The sequence below is a fragment of the Carcharodon carcharias genome, chromosome 17, assembly GCF_017639515.1.
Source record: "Carcharodon carcharias isolate sCarCar2 chromosome 17, sCarCar2.pri, whole genome shotgun sequence".
Classification (NCBI taxonomy): domain Eukaryota; kingdom Metazoa; phylum Chordata; class Chondrichthyes; order Lamniformes; family Lamnidae; genus Carcharodon; species Carcharodon carcharias.
Window position 1 is genome coordinate 9,201,065 of NC_054483.1, and position 13,775 is coordinate 9,214,839.

The 13,775-nt window shown below is 54.4% G+C and overlaps 1 protein-coding gene across 5 annotated transcripts in view; it reads right to left on the reverse strand.

The window, feature by feature from the left end:
* Positions 1–13,775, reverse strand: part of grk5l (G protein-coupled receptor kinase 5 like) — a 201,783-nt gene that overhangs the window by 33,402 nt on the left and 154,606 nt on the right. For all 5 annotated transcript variants that reach the window (XM_041209598.1, XM_041209596.1, XM_041209595.1 and 2 more), the window contains one exon: positions 1,141–1,241. In XM_041209598.1, coding sequence (XP_041065532.1) covers positions 1,141–1,241 — 101 coding nt within the window. The remainder of the gene's footprint in view (positions 1–1,140; positions 1,242–13,775) is intronic.

A 13,775-nucleotide genomic window follows, 5' to 3' on the forward strand; every position in this document is an offset into this window, starting at 1 on the left:
TGAGTAAGATCGAGGCACCTCTCAGGAAACGGCTGTTAAAAGGCTTGATGTTAAACTGGGAAGTTTCACTTTGTCTGAATGCATAAGTAAAGACAAATAGCACAGTGCGTTCTATCGTGAGTGTGGACAAGCGAGTAAATCATTGGGCATGAAGACGAGAGGGTCAGGCAAATTTTACTCATGAATGACTGAATGGGCAGTTAGCAGTTCAGGAACAGGCTCATGGAAAGGGTGAGGAGTGGCATGGGCAGTTTGGGCTGAAATAGTGTGTCATACATCCTAAGTAATAGATAAAAACAAAAAAAACCGCGGATGCTGGAAATCCAAAACAAAAACAGAATTACCTGGAAAAACTCAGCAGGTCTGGCAGCATCAGCGGAGAAGAAAAGAGTTGACGTTTCGAGTCCTCATGACCCTTCGACAGAGTTCTGTCGAAGGGTCATGAGGACTCGAAACGTCAACTCTTTTCTTCTCCGCCGATGCTGCCAGACCTGCTGAGTTTTTCCAGGTAACTCTATCCTATGTAATAGGGTGACCCTAATTTGCCAGCCGCATTGAGGTAGAGGATTGTTGACCTAGCTTGTGTCCTTATCCCCTGAGCCAAGTAACCCATGGCTCCTCTGTGAATAGTGCCACGCGATCCTTTAGGTTTGCCCGAGGGGGCAGCCGGGGCCTTGGTTTAGGGCCTCATCCACAAGGCGACATCCCCAACAGTGGGGGGACTGCTCCCTCAAGCAGAGCACAGGGACTGTCAATGTCGATCGTGTGCTGAAGCCTGTGGACCCTCAAGCCACTGCGTCAAGGCTGAGGGCTGTGTCAAACTCTGTCCTCAAATGCGGTGTGACCCAAACCAGCACACCACTCTGACATCCCGGGCGAGCAAGGCAGCCAGTATTGGGTCCAGTTGTGGTTATTTGGTGCAGTGATGGTGAGTGGCTGAGAGGTAAAGGAACTTTTTTTTTTATAAATTGCACAATAAGGCTGCAAAATGTAAGCGAAAAGCCAACCACAAACAATTACTCAAAGTGCACAGTGCCAGGCCACACACTGTTTGATGGTCGTACAACAGTAATTCACTATCTTTCACTCGGGCGCGCTCCAGGGACACGTTGACCTGATGAACTCTGGACAGTTACTCACTTTAGACAGTCGCTGAAGATATCTTTGCAAGGGCTTTTGTCAAGGTTCTCGATGCACTGTTTGATGTGGAACTCACTGATTTCTGGCATGTATTCTGAGGACTGTGAGGAGTGAGAGGAAAAGTGGTTTGAGAGTAGAGCCATCTGACTAAACAACAAGACAAGATGTTACACACAAAGAGAAAACAGACTCGGTAAAATTGCCCAATCCAATCCTGTGGTAAGTACCACACACTGGCTGTGGAAGGGGATGACGTTGGGATATGGGGATTCCTCTCCCCTGCTTTTAACCATGTGGATATACTGCAAGGTACAATGGTACAGTGGTTATATCACTGGGCTCATACTATCAGAGCAATTCAGAAGCCTGCTGTAATGATCTGGAGACGTGAGTGCAAATCCTACCATTACCTTAAACATTCACTCCCTCCACCACCGGCGCACAGTATCAGCAGTGTGTGTACCATCTACAAGATGCACTGCAGCAACTCACCAAGGCTCCTTCGACAGCACCTTCCAAACCCACGAACATTACCAGCTAGAAGGACAAGGGCAGCAGATGCATGGAGACACCACCAACTGGAAGTACGCCTCCAAATCACTCACCGTCCTGACTTGGAAATATATCATCGTTCCTTCACTGTCACTGGGTCAAAATCCTGGAACTCCCTCCCTAACAGCACTGTGAGTGTACCTACACCACATGGACTGCAGCGGTTCAAGAAGGCAGCTCACCACCACCTTCTCAAGGGCAACTAGGGATGGGCAATAAATGCTGGACCCAGTCAGCTTCGCCTGCTCCCCTGAAGGAATTCATTATAAAAAGCATGGCAACTTCGGGTAATTTACATTCAATTGATCAAATGAAATCTGGAATAAAAAGCTAGTAATGCCAAGGACAAAACAACTGCTATTACTTCAGGTTTCCAGCATCTGCAATATTTTGTTCAGGTGTTAAATGTCATAGGCACAAGCACAATCCTGGATATGAGCAAAAAGCGAGTGGAATAAAACCAGTTCAAAAGAATTGCATTGATGTAGCTCCTTTCACAACATCAGCATTTCCCACAATGCTTTACAATCAGGGAAGCACTTAGAGCAGACAGAGTGGCGGTTTAATGATGCATCGGAAGGACAGCACCCCTGAGAGTGCAGCACTCCCTAAGTACTGACCCTCTGACAGTGCAGCACTCCCTCAGAACTGACCCTCGGACAGTGCAGCACTCCCTCAGTACTGACCCTCTGACAGTGCAGCACTTCCTCAGAACTGACCCTCGGACAGTGCAGCACTCCCTCAGTACTGACCCTCTGGCAGTGCAGCACTCCCTCAGTACTGACCCTCTGACAGTGCAGCACTCCCTCAGTACTGACCCTCTGACAGTGCAGCACTCCCTCAGTACTGACCCTCTGACAGTGCAGCACTCCCTCAGTACTGACCCTCTGACAGTCCATCACTCCCTCAGTACTGACCCTTTGACAATGCAGCACTCCCTCAGTACAGACCCTCTGACAGTGCAGCATTCCCTCAGCACTGACAATCCAACACTGCAGCATCCCCTCAGTACTGATCCTCTGACAGTGCAGCACTCCCTCAGTACTGATACTCCGACAGTGCAGCACTCCCTCAATACTGACCCTCTGACAGTGCAGCACTCCCTCAATACTGAACCTCCGACAGTGCAGCACTCCCTCAGTACTGACCCTCTGACAGTGCAGCACTCCCTCAGTACTGACACTCTGACAGTGCGGCACTCCCTCAGTACTGACCCTCAGACAGTGCAGCACTCACTCAGTACTGACCCTGTGACAGTGCAGCACTCACTCAGTACTGACCCTCTGACAGTGCAGCACTCCCTCAGTACTGACACTCTGACAGTGCGGCACTCCCTCAGTACTGACCCTCTGACAGTGCAGCACTCCCTCAGTACTGACCCTCTGACAGTGCGTCACTCCCTCAGTACAGACCCTCTGACAGTGCGGCACTCCCTTAGTACTGACCCTCTGACAGTGCAGCACACCCTCAGTACAGACCCTCTGACAGTGCAGCGCTCCTTCAGTAATGAGGCTCTGACAGTGCGGCACTCCCTCAGTACTGACCCTCTGACAGTGCAGCACTCCCTCAGTACTGACCCTCTGACAGTGCAGCACTCCCTCAGTACTGACCCTCTGACAGTGCAGCACTCCCTCAGTACTGACCCTCTGACAGTGCAGCACTCCCTCAGTACTGACCCTCAGATAGTGCAGCAATCCCTCAGTACTGACACTCTGACAGTGCAGAGCTCCCTCAGTACTGACCCTCTGACAATGCGGCACTCCCTCAGTACTGACCCTCTGACAGTGCAGCACTGCCTCAGTACTGACCCTCTGACAGTGCAGCACTCCCTCAGTACTGACCCTCTGACAGTGCAGCACACCCTCTGTAGTGACCCTCTGACAGTGCAACGCTCCCACAGTACTGACCCTCCTACATTGCAGCACTCCCTCAATAATGTCCCCCTGACAGTGGAGCAATCCCTCAGTATTGACCCTCTGACAGTGCAGCACTCCCTCAGTACTGACCCTCTGACAGTGCAGCACTCCTTCATTCCTAACCCTCTGTCAGTGCAGCACTACCTCAGTCCTGACCCTCTGATAGTGCAGCACTCGCTCAGTACTGACCCTCTGACAGCGCAGAACTCCCTCAGTACTGACCCTCTGACAGTTCTGCACACCCTCAGTACTGACCCTCAGACAGTGCGGCACTCCATCAGTATTGACCATCAGACAGTGGAGCAATCCCTCATTACTGACCCTCTGACAATGCTGCACTACCTCAGTGTACTGACCCTCTGACAGTGCAGCACGCCCTCAGTATTGACCCTCGGAGAGTGGAGCACTCTCTCAGTACTGACCCTCTAACAGTGCAGCACTCCCTGAGTACTGACACTCTGACAGTGCGGCACTCCCTCAGTACTGACCCTCTGACAGTGCAGCATTCCCTCAGAACTGACACTCTGACAGTGCAGCATTCCCTCAGAACTGACACTCTGACAGTGCGGCACTCCCTCAGTACTGACCCTCTGACAGTGCAGCACTCCCTCAGTACTGACCCTCTGACAGTGCAGCATTCCCTCAGTACTGACCTTCTGACAGTTCTGCACTCCCTCATTACTGACCCTCAGACAGTGCGGCAGTCCCTCAGTACTGACCCTCTGACAGTGCGGAACTCCCTCAGTACTGACCCTCTGACAGTAGAGCACTCCCTCAGTACTGACCCTCTGACAGTGCGGCACTACCTCAGTACTGACCCTCTGACATTGCGGCACTCCCTCAGTACTGACACTGTGACAATGCGGCACTCCCTCAATAATGACACTTTGACAGTGGAGCACCCCCTCAGTATTGACCCTCGGATAGTGCAGCACTCTCTCAGTACTGACCCTCTGACAGTGCAGCACTCCCTCAGTACTGACCCTTTGACAGTGCAGCACTTCCTCAGTACAGACCATCTGACAGTGCAGCAATCCCTTCAGCACTGACACTCCAACACTTCAGCACTCCCTCAGTACTGATCCTCTGACAGTGCAGCACTCCCTCAGTACTGACCCTCCGACAGTGCAGCACTCAATCAGTACTGACCCTCTGACAGTGCAGCAATCCCTCATTACTGTCCCTCTGACAGTGCAGCACTCCCTCAGTACTGACCCTCTGACAGCGCAGCACTCCCTCAGTACTGACTCTCTGACAGTGCAGCACTCCCTCAGTACTGACCCTCTGACAGTACAGCACACCCTCAGTACTGACCCTCTGACAGTGCAGCACTCCCTCAGTACTGACCCTCTGACAGTGCAGCACTCCCTCACTACTGACCCTCTGACAGTGCAGCACTCCTTCACTACTGTCCCTCCGAAAGTGCAGCACACCCTCAGTACTGAACCTCCGACAGTGTAGCACTCCCTCAGTACTGACTCTCCGACAGCACAGTGCTCCCTCAGTACTGACCCTCTGACAGTGGAGCACTCCCTCAGTACTGACCCTCTGACAGTGCGGCACTCCCTCAGTACTGACCCTCTGACATTGCGGCACTCCCTCAGTACTGACACTGTGACAATGCAGCACTCCCTCAATAATGACACTCTGACAGTGGAGCACCCCCTCAGTATTGACCCTCGGATAGTGCAGCACTCTCTCAGTACTGACCCTCTGACAGTGCAGCACTCCCACAGTACTGACCCTCTGACAGTGCAGCACTTCCTCAGTACAGACCATCTGACAGTGCAGCAATCCCTCAGCACTGACACTCCAACACTTCAGCACTCCCTCAGTACTGACCGTCGGACAGTGCAGCAATCCCTCATTACTGTCCCTCTGACAGTGCAGCACTCCCTCAGTACTGACCCTCGGACAGTGCACCACTCCCTCAGTACTGACCCTCTGACAGTGCAGCACTCCCTCAGTACTGACCCTCTGACAGTGCAGCACTCCCTCACTACTGACCCTCTGACAGTGCAGCACTCCTTCACTACCGTCCCTCCGAAAGTGCAGCACACCCTCAGTACTGAACCTCCGACAGTGCAGCACTCCCTCAGTACTGACTCTCCGACAGCACAGTGCTCCCTCAGAACTGACCCTCTAACACTGCAGCACTCCCTCAGTACTGACCCTCTGACAGTGCAGCACTCCCTCAGTACTGACCCTCTGACAGTGCAGCAATCTCTGAGTACTGACCCTCTGACAGTGCAGCACTCCCTCAGTACTGACTCTCTGACAGTGCAGCACTCCTTCATTCCTAACCCTCTGACAGTGCAGCACTCCCTCAGTACTGAACCTCTGACAGTGCAGCACTCCCTCAGTACTGACCCTCTGACAGTGCAGCACGCCCTCAGTACAGACCCTCAGACAGTGCAGCACTCCCTCAGTACTGACGCTCTGACAATGCTGCACTCCCTCAGTACTGACCCTCTGACAGTGCAGCACTCCCTCAGTATTGACCCTCGGAGAGTGCAGCATTCTCTCAGTACTGACCCTCTAACAGTGCAGCACTCCCTCAGTACTGACCCTCTGACAGTGCAGCATTCCCTCAGGACTGGCCCTCTGACAGTGCAGCACTCCCTCAGTACTGACCCTCTGACAGTGCAGCACTCCCTCAGTACTGAACCTCTGACAGTTCTGCACTCCCTCAGTACTGACCCTCACACAATGCGGCACTCCATCAGTACTGACCATCTGACAGTGCGGCACTTCCTCAGTAATGACCCTCTGACAGTGCAGCACTCCCTCAGTACTGATCCTCTGACAGCGCGGCACTCCCTCAGTACTGACCCTCTGACAGTGCGGCACTCCCTCAGTTCTGACCCTCTGACAGTGCAGCGCTCCCTCAATTCTGACCCTCTGACAGTGCAGCACTACCTCAGTACTGACCGTCGGACAGTGCAGCCCTCCCTCAGTACTGACGGTCTGACAGTGCAGCACTCCCTCAGTACTGACCCTCTGACAGTGCAGCACTCCTTCAGTACTGTCCCTCCGAAAGTGCAGCACTCCCTCAGTACTGACTCTCCGACAGCACAGTGCTCAATCAGTACTTACCCTCTAACACTGCATCACTCTCTCAATACTGACCCTCAGACAGTGCAGCACTCCCTCACTACTGACCCTCTGACAGTGCAGCATTCCCTCAGGACTGGCCCTCTGACAGTGCAGCACTCCCTCAGTACTGACCCTCTGACAGTGCAGCACTCCCTCAGTACTGAACCTCTGACAGTTCTGCACTCCCTCAGTACTGACCCTCACACAGTGCGGCACTCCATCAGTACTGACCATCTGACAGTGCGGCACTTCCTCAGTAATGACCCTCTGACAGTGCAGCACTCCCTCAGTACTGATCCTCTGACAGCGTGGCACTCCCTCAGTACTGACCCTCTGACAGTGCGGCACTCCCTCAGTTCTGACCCTCTGACAGTGCAGCGCTCCCTCAATTCTGACCCTCTGACAGTGCAGCAGTACCTCAGTACTGACCGTCGGACAGTGCAGCCCTCCCTCAGTACTGACGGTCTGACAGTGCAGCACTCCCTCAGTACTGACACTGTGACAATGCGGCACTCCCTCAATAATGACACTTTGACAGTGGAGCACCCCCTCAGTATTGACCCTCGGATAGTGCAGCACTCTCTCAGTACTGACCCTCTGACAGTGCAGCACTCCCTCAGTACTGACCCTCTGACAGTGCAGCACTTCCTCAGTACAGACCATCTGACAGTGCAGCAATCCCTTCAGCACTGACACTCCAACACTTCAGCACTCCCTCAGTACTGATCCTCTGACAGTGCAGCACTCCCTCAGTACTGACCCTCCGACAGTGCAGCAATCCCTCATTACTGTCCCTCTGACAGTGCAGCACTCCCTCAGTACTGACCCTCTGACAGCGCAGCACTCCCTCAGTACTGACTCTCTGACAGTGCAGCACTCCCTCAGTACTGACCCTCTGACAGTACAGCACACGCTCAGTACTGACCCTCTGACAGTGCAGCACTCCCTCAGTACTGACCCTCTGACAGTGCAGCACTCCCTCACTACTGACCCTCTGACAGTGCAGCACTCCTTCACTACTGTCCCTCCGAAAGTGCAGCACACCCTCAGTACTGAACCTCCGACAGTGTAGCACTCCCTCAGTACTGACTCTCCGACAGCACAGTGCTCCCTCAGTACTGACCCTCTGACAGTGGAGCACTCCCTCAGTACTGACCCTCTGACAGTGCGGCACTCCCTCAGTACTGACCCTCTGACATTGCGGCACTCCCTCAGTACTGACACTGTGACAATGCAGCACTCCCTCAATAATGACACTCTGACAGTGGAGCACCCCCTCAGTATTGACCCTCGGATAGTGCAGCACTCTCTCAGTACTGACCCTCTGACAGTGCAGCACTCCCACAGTACTGACCCTCTGACAGTGCAGCACTTCCTCAGTACAGACCATCTGACAGTGCAGCAATCCCTCAGCACTGACACTCCAACACTTCAGCACTCCCTCAGTACTGACCGTCGGACAGTGCAGCAATCCCTCATTACTGTCCCTCTGACAGTGCAGCACTCCCTCAGTACTGACCCTCGGACAGTGCACCACTCCCTCAGTACTGACCCTCTGACAGTGCAGCACTCCCTCAGTACTGACCCTCTGACAGTGCAGCACTCCCTCACTACTGACCCTCTGACAGTGCAGCACTCCTTCACTACCGTCCCTCCGAAAGTGCAGCACACCCTCAGTACTGAACCTCCGACAGTGCAGCACTCCCTCAGTACTGACTCTCCGACAGCACAGTGCTCCCTCAGAACTGACCCTCTAACACTGCAGCACTCCCTCAGTACTGACCCTCTGACAGTGCAGCAAACCCTCAGTACTGACCCTCTGACAGTGCAGCAATCTCTGAGTACTGACCCTCTGACAGTGCAGCACTCCCTCAGTACTGACTCTCTGACAGTGCAGCACTCCTTCATTCCTAACCCTCTGACAGTGCAGCACTCCCTCAGTACTGACCCTCTGACAGTGCAGCACGCCCTCAGTACAGACCCTCAGACAGTGCAGCACTCCCTCAGTACTGACGCTCTGACAATGCTGCACTCCCTCAGTACTGACCCTCTGACAGTGCAGCACTCCCTCAGTATTGACCCTCGGAGAGTGCGGCATTCTCTCAGTACTGACCCTCTAACAGTGCAGCACTCCCTCAGTACTGACCCTCTGACAGTGCAGCATTCCCTCAGGACTGGCCCTCTGACAGTGCAGCACTCCCTCAGTACTGACCCTCTGACAGTGCAGCACTCCCTCAGTACTGAACCTCTGACAGTTCTGCACTCCCTCAGTACTGACCCTCACACAGTGCGGCACTCCATCAGTACTGACCATCTGACAGTGCGGCACTTCCTCAGTAATGACCCTCTGACAGTGCAGCACTCCCTCAGTACTGATCCTCTGACAGCGCGGCACTCCCTCAGTACTGACCCTCTGACAGTGCGGCACTCCCTCAGTTCTGACCCTCTGACAGTGCAGCGCTCCCTCAATTCTGACCCTCTGACAGGGCAGCACTACCTCAGTACTGACCGTCGGACAGTGCAGCCCTCCCTCAGTACTGACGGTCTGACAGTGCAGCACTCCCTCAGTACTGACCCTCTGACAGTGCAGCACTCCTTCAGTACTGTCCCTCCGAAAGTGCAGCACTCCCTCAGTACTGACTCTCCGACAGCACAGTGCTCAATCAGTACTTACCCTCTAACACTGCATCACTCTCTCAATACTGACCCTCAGACAGTGCAGCACTCCCTCACTACTGACCCTCTGACAGTGCAGCATTCCCTCAGGACTGGCCCTCTGACAGTGCAGCACTCCCTCAGTACTGACCCTCTGACAGTGCAGCACTCCCTCAGTACTGAACCTCTGACAGTTCTGCACTCCCTCAGTACTGACCCTCACACAGTGCGGCACTCCATCAGTACTGACCATCTGACAGTGCGGCACTTCCTCAGTAATGACCCTCTGACAGTGCAGCACTCCCTCAGTACTGATCCTCTGACAGCGTGGCACTCCCTCAGTACTGACCCTCTGACAGTGCGGCACTCCCTCAGTTCTGACCCTCTGACAGTGCAGCGCTCCCTCAATTCTGACCCTCTGACAGTGCAGCAGTACCTCAGTACTGACCGTCGGACAGTGCAGCCCTCCCTCAGTACTGACGGTCTGACAGTGCAGCACTCCCTCAGTACTGACCCTCTGACAGTGCAGCACTCCTTCAGTACTGTCCCTCCGAAAGTGCAGCACTCCCTCAGTACTGACTCTCCGACAGCACAGTGCTCAATCAGTACTTACCCTCTAACACTGCATCACTCTCTCAATACTGACCCTCAGACAGTGCAGCACTCCCTCAGTACTGACCATCTGACACTGCAGCACTCCCTCAGTACTGATCCTCAGACAGTGCAGCACTCCCTCAGTACTGACCCACCGACAGTTCAGCACTCCCTCAGTACTGACCCTCTGACAGTGCAGCACTCCCTCATTACTGTCCCTCCGACAGTGCAGCACTCCCTCAGTATTGACCCTCTGACAGTGCAGCACTCCCTCAATACTGAAACTCTGACAGTGCAGCACTCAATCAGTACTGACCATCAGACAGTGCAACACTCACTCAGTACTAACCCTGTGAGAGTGTAGCACTCCCTCAGTACTGACCCTCTGACAGTGCGACACTCCCTCAGTACTGACCCTCTGACAGTGCGGCACTCCCTCCGTACTGACCCTCTGACAGTGCAGCACTCCCTCAGTACTGACCCTCTGACAGTGTGGCACTCCCTCAGTACTGACCCTCTGACAGTGCAGCACTCCCTCAGTACTGACCCTCTGACAGTGAAGCACACACTCAGAACTGAGCCTCTGACAGTTCAGCACTCCCTCAGTACTGACCCTCTGACAGTGCGGCACTCACTCAGTACTGACCCTCTGACAGTGCATCACTCCTTCACTACTGTCCCTCCGAATGCGCAGCACACCCTCAGTATTGACTCTCCGACAGCATAGTGCTCCCTCAGTGCTGACCCTCTAAAACTGCAGCACTCCCTCAGTACTGACCCTCTGACAGTGCAGCACTCCCTCAGTACTGAACCTCTGACAGTGCAGCACTCTCTCAGTACTGACCCTCTGACAGTGCAGCACTCCCTCAGTACTGACCCTCTGAGAGTGCAGCACTCCTTCATTCCTGACCCTCTGACAGCGCAGCACTCTCTCAGTACTGACCCTCTGACAGTGCAGCACTCCCTCAGTACTGACCCTCTGACAGTGCAGCACTCCCTCAGTACTGACCCTCTGACAGTGCAGCACTCCCTCAGTACTGACCCTCTGACAGTGCAGCACTCCCTCAGTACTGACCCTCCTACAGTGCAGCACTCCCTCAGTACTGACCACTCTGACAGTGCAGCACTACGTCAGTACTTACCCTCTGACAGTGCAGCACTCCCTCAGTACTGACCCTCTGACAGTGCAGCACTCCCTCTGTACCTACCCTCTGACAGTGCAGCACTCCCTCAGTACTGACCCTCTGACAGTGCAGCACTCCCTCAGTACTGACCCTCTGACAGTGCAGCACTCCCTCAGTACTGACCCTCTGACAGTGCAGCACTCCTCAGTACTGACCCTCTGGAAAGTGCAGCACTCCCTCAGTACTGCAACTCTGACAGTGCAGCACTCCCTCAGTACTGACCCTCTGACAGTGCAGCAGTCTCCCTCAGTACTGACCCTCTGAACAGTGCAGCATTCCCTCAGTACAGACCCACTGACAGTGCATCACTCCCTCAGTACTGACCCTCTGACAGTGCAGCACACCCTCAGTACTGACCCTCTGACAGTGCAGCACTCTCTCAGTAATGACCCTCTGACAGTGCAGCACTCTCTCAGTACTGACCCTCGGACAGTGCAGCACTCCCTCAGTACTGACCCTCTGACAGTGCAGCACTCCTTCATTCCTAACCCTCTGAGAGTGCAGCACTCCCTCAGTACTGACCCTCTGACAGTGCAGCACTCCCTCTGTACTGACCCTCTGGCAGTGCAGCACTCCCTCAGTACTGACCCTCCTACAGTGTAGCACTCCCTCAGTAACGACCCCCTGACAATGGAGCACACGTCAGTATTGACCCTCTGACAGTGCAGCACTGTCTCAGTACTGACCCTCTGACAGTGCAGCACTCCCTCTGTACTGACCCTCTGACAGGGCAGCACTCCCTCAGTATTGACCCTCCTATGGTGCAGCACTCCCTCAATACTCTCCCTCTGACAGTGCAGCACTTCCTCAATATTGACACTCCGACAATGCAGCTCTCCCTCAGTACAGACTCGCTGACAGCACAGTGCTCGCTTAGTATTGACCCACTGTCTGTGCAGCATTCCCTCAGTACTGACCCTCTGACAGTGCAGCACTCCCTCAGTACTGACCCTCTGACAGTGCAACACTCCCTCAGTACTGACCTTCTGACAGTGCAGCACAGCCTCAGTACTGACCCTCTGACAGTGCAGAACTCCCTCAGTACTGACCCTCTGACAATGCGGCACTCCCTCAGTACTGACCCTCTGACAGTACAGCACTCCCTCAGTACTGACCCCCTGACAGTGCAGCACTCCCTCAGTACTGATGCTCAGACAGTGCAGCACTCCCTCAGTACTGACCCTCTGACAGTGCAGCACTCCTTCATTCCTAACCCTCTGACAGTGCAGCACTCCCTCAGTACTGACCCTCCGACAATGCTGCACTCCCTCAGTAGTGACCCTCTGACAGTGCAGCACTCCCTCAGTATTGACCCTCGGAGAGTGCAGCATTCTCTCAGTACTGACCCTCTAACAGTGTAGCACTCCCTCAGTACTGACCCTCTGACAGTGCAGCACTCCCTCAGTACTGACCCTCTGACAGTGCAGCACTCCCTCAGTGTTGACCCTCGGAGAGTGCAGCACTCTCTCAGTACTGACCCTCTAACAGTGCAGCACTCCCTCAGTACTGACCCTCTGATAGTGCGGCACTCCCTCAGTACTGACCCTCTGACAGTGCAGCATTCCCTCAGGACTGACTCTCTGACAGTGCAGCACTCCCTCAGTACTGACCCTCTGACAGTGCAGCACTCCCTTAGTACTGACCCTCTGACAGTGCAGCACTCCCTCAGTACTGACCCTCTGACAGTTCTGCACTCCCTCAGTACTGACCCTCAGACAGTGCGCCACTCCATCAGTACTGACCCTCTGATAGTGCGGCACTCCCTCAGTACTGACCCTCTGACAGTGCAGCACTCCCTCACTACTGACCCTCTGACAGTGCAGCACTCCTTCACTACTGTCCCTCCGAAAGTGCAGCACACCCTCAGTACTGAACCTCCGACAGTGTAGCACTCCCTCAGTACTGACTCTCCGACAGCACAGTGCTCCCTCAGTACTGACCCTCTGACAGTGGAGCACTCCCTCAGTACTGACCCTCTGACAGTGCGGCACTCCCTCAGTACTGACCCTCTGACATTGCGGCACTCCCTCAGTACTGACACTGTGACAATGCAGCACTCCCTCAATAATGACACTCTGACAGTGGAGCACCCCCTCAGTATTGACCCTCGGATAGTGCAGCACTCTCTCAGTACTGACCCTCTGACAGTGCAGCACTCCCACAGTACTGACCCTCTGACAGTGCAGCACTTCCTCAGTACAGACCATCTGACAGTGCAGCAATCCCTCAGCACTGACACTCCAACACTTCAGCACTCCCTCAGTACTGACCGTCGGACAGTGCAGCAATCCCCATTACTGTCCCTCTGACAGTGCAGCACTCCCTCAGTACTGACCCTCGGACAGTGCACCACTCCCTCAGTACTGACCCTCTGACAGTGCAGCACTCCCTCAGTACTGACCCTCTGATAGTGCAGCACTCCCTCACTACTGACCCTCTGACAGTGCAGCACTCCTTCACTACCGTCCCTCCGAAAGTGCAGCACACCCTCAGTACTGAACCTCCGACAGTGCAGCACTCCCTCAGTACTGACTCTCCGACAGCACAGTGCTCCCTCAGAACTGACCCTCTAACACTGCAGCACTCCCTCAGTACTGACCCTCTGACAGTGCAGCAAACCCTCAGTACTGACCCTCTG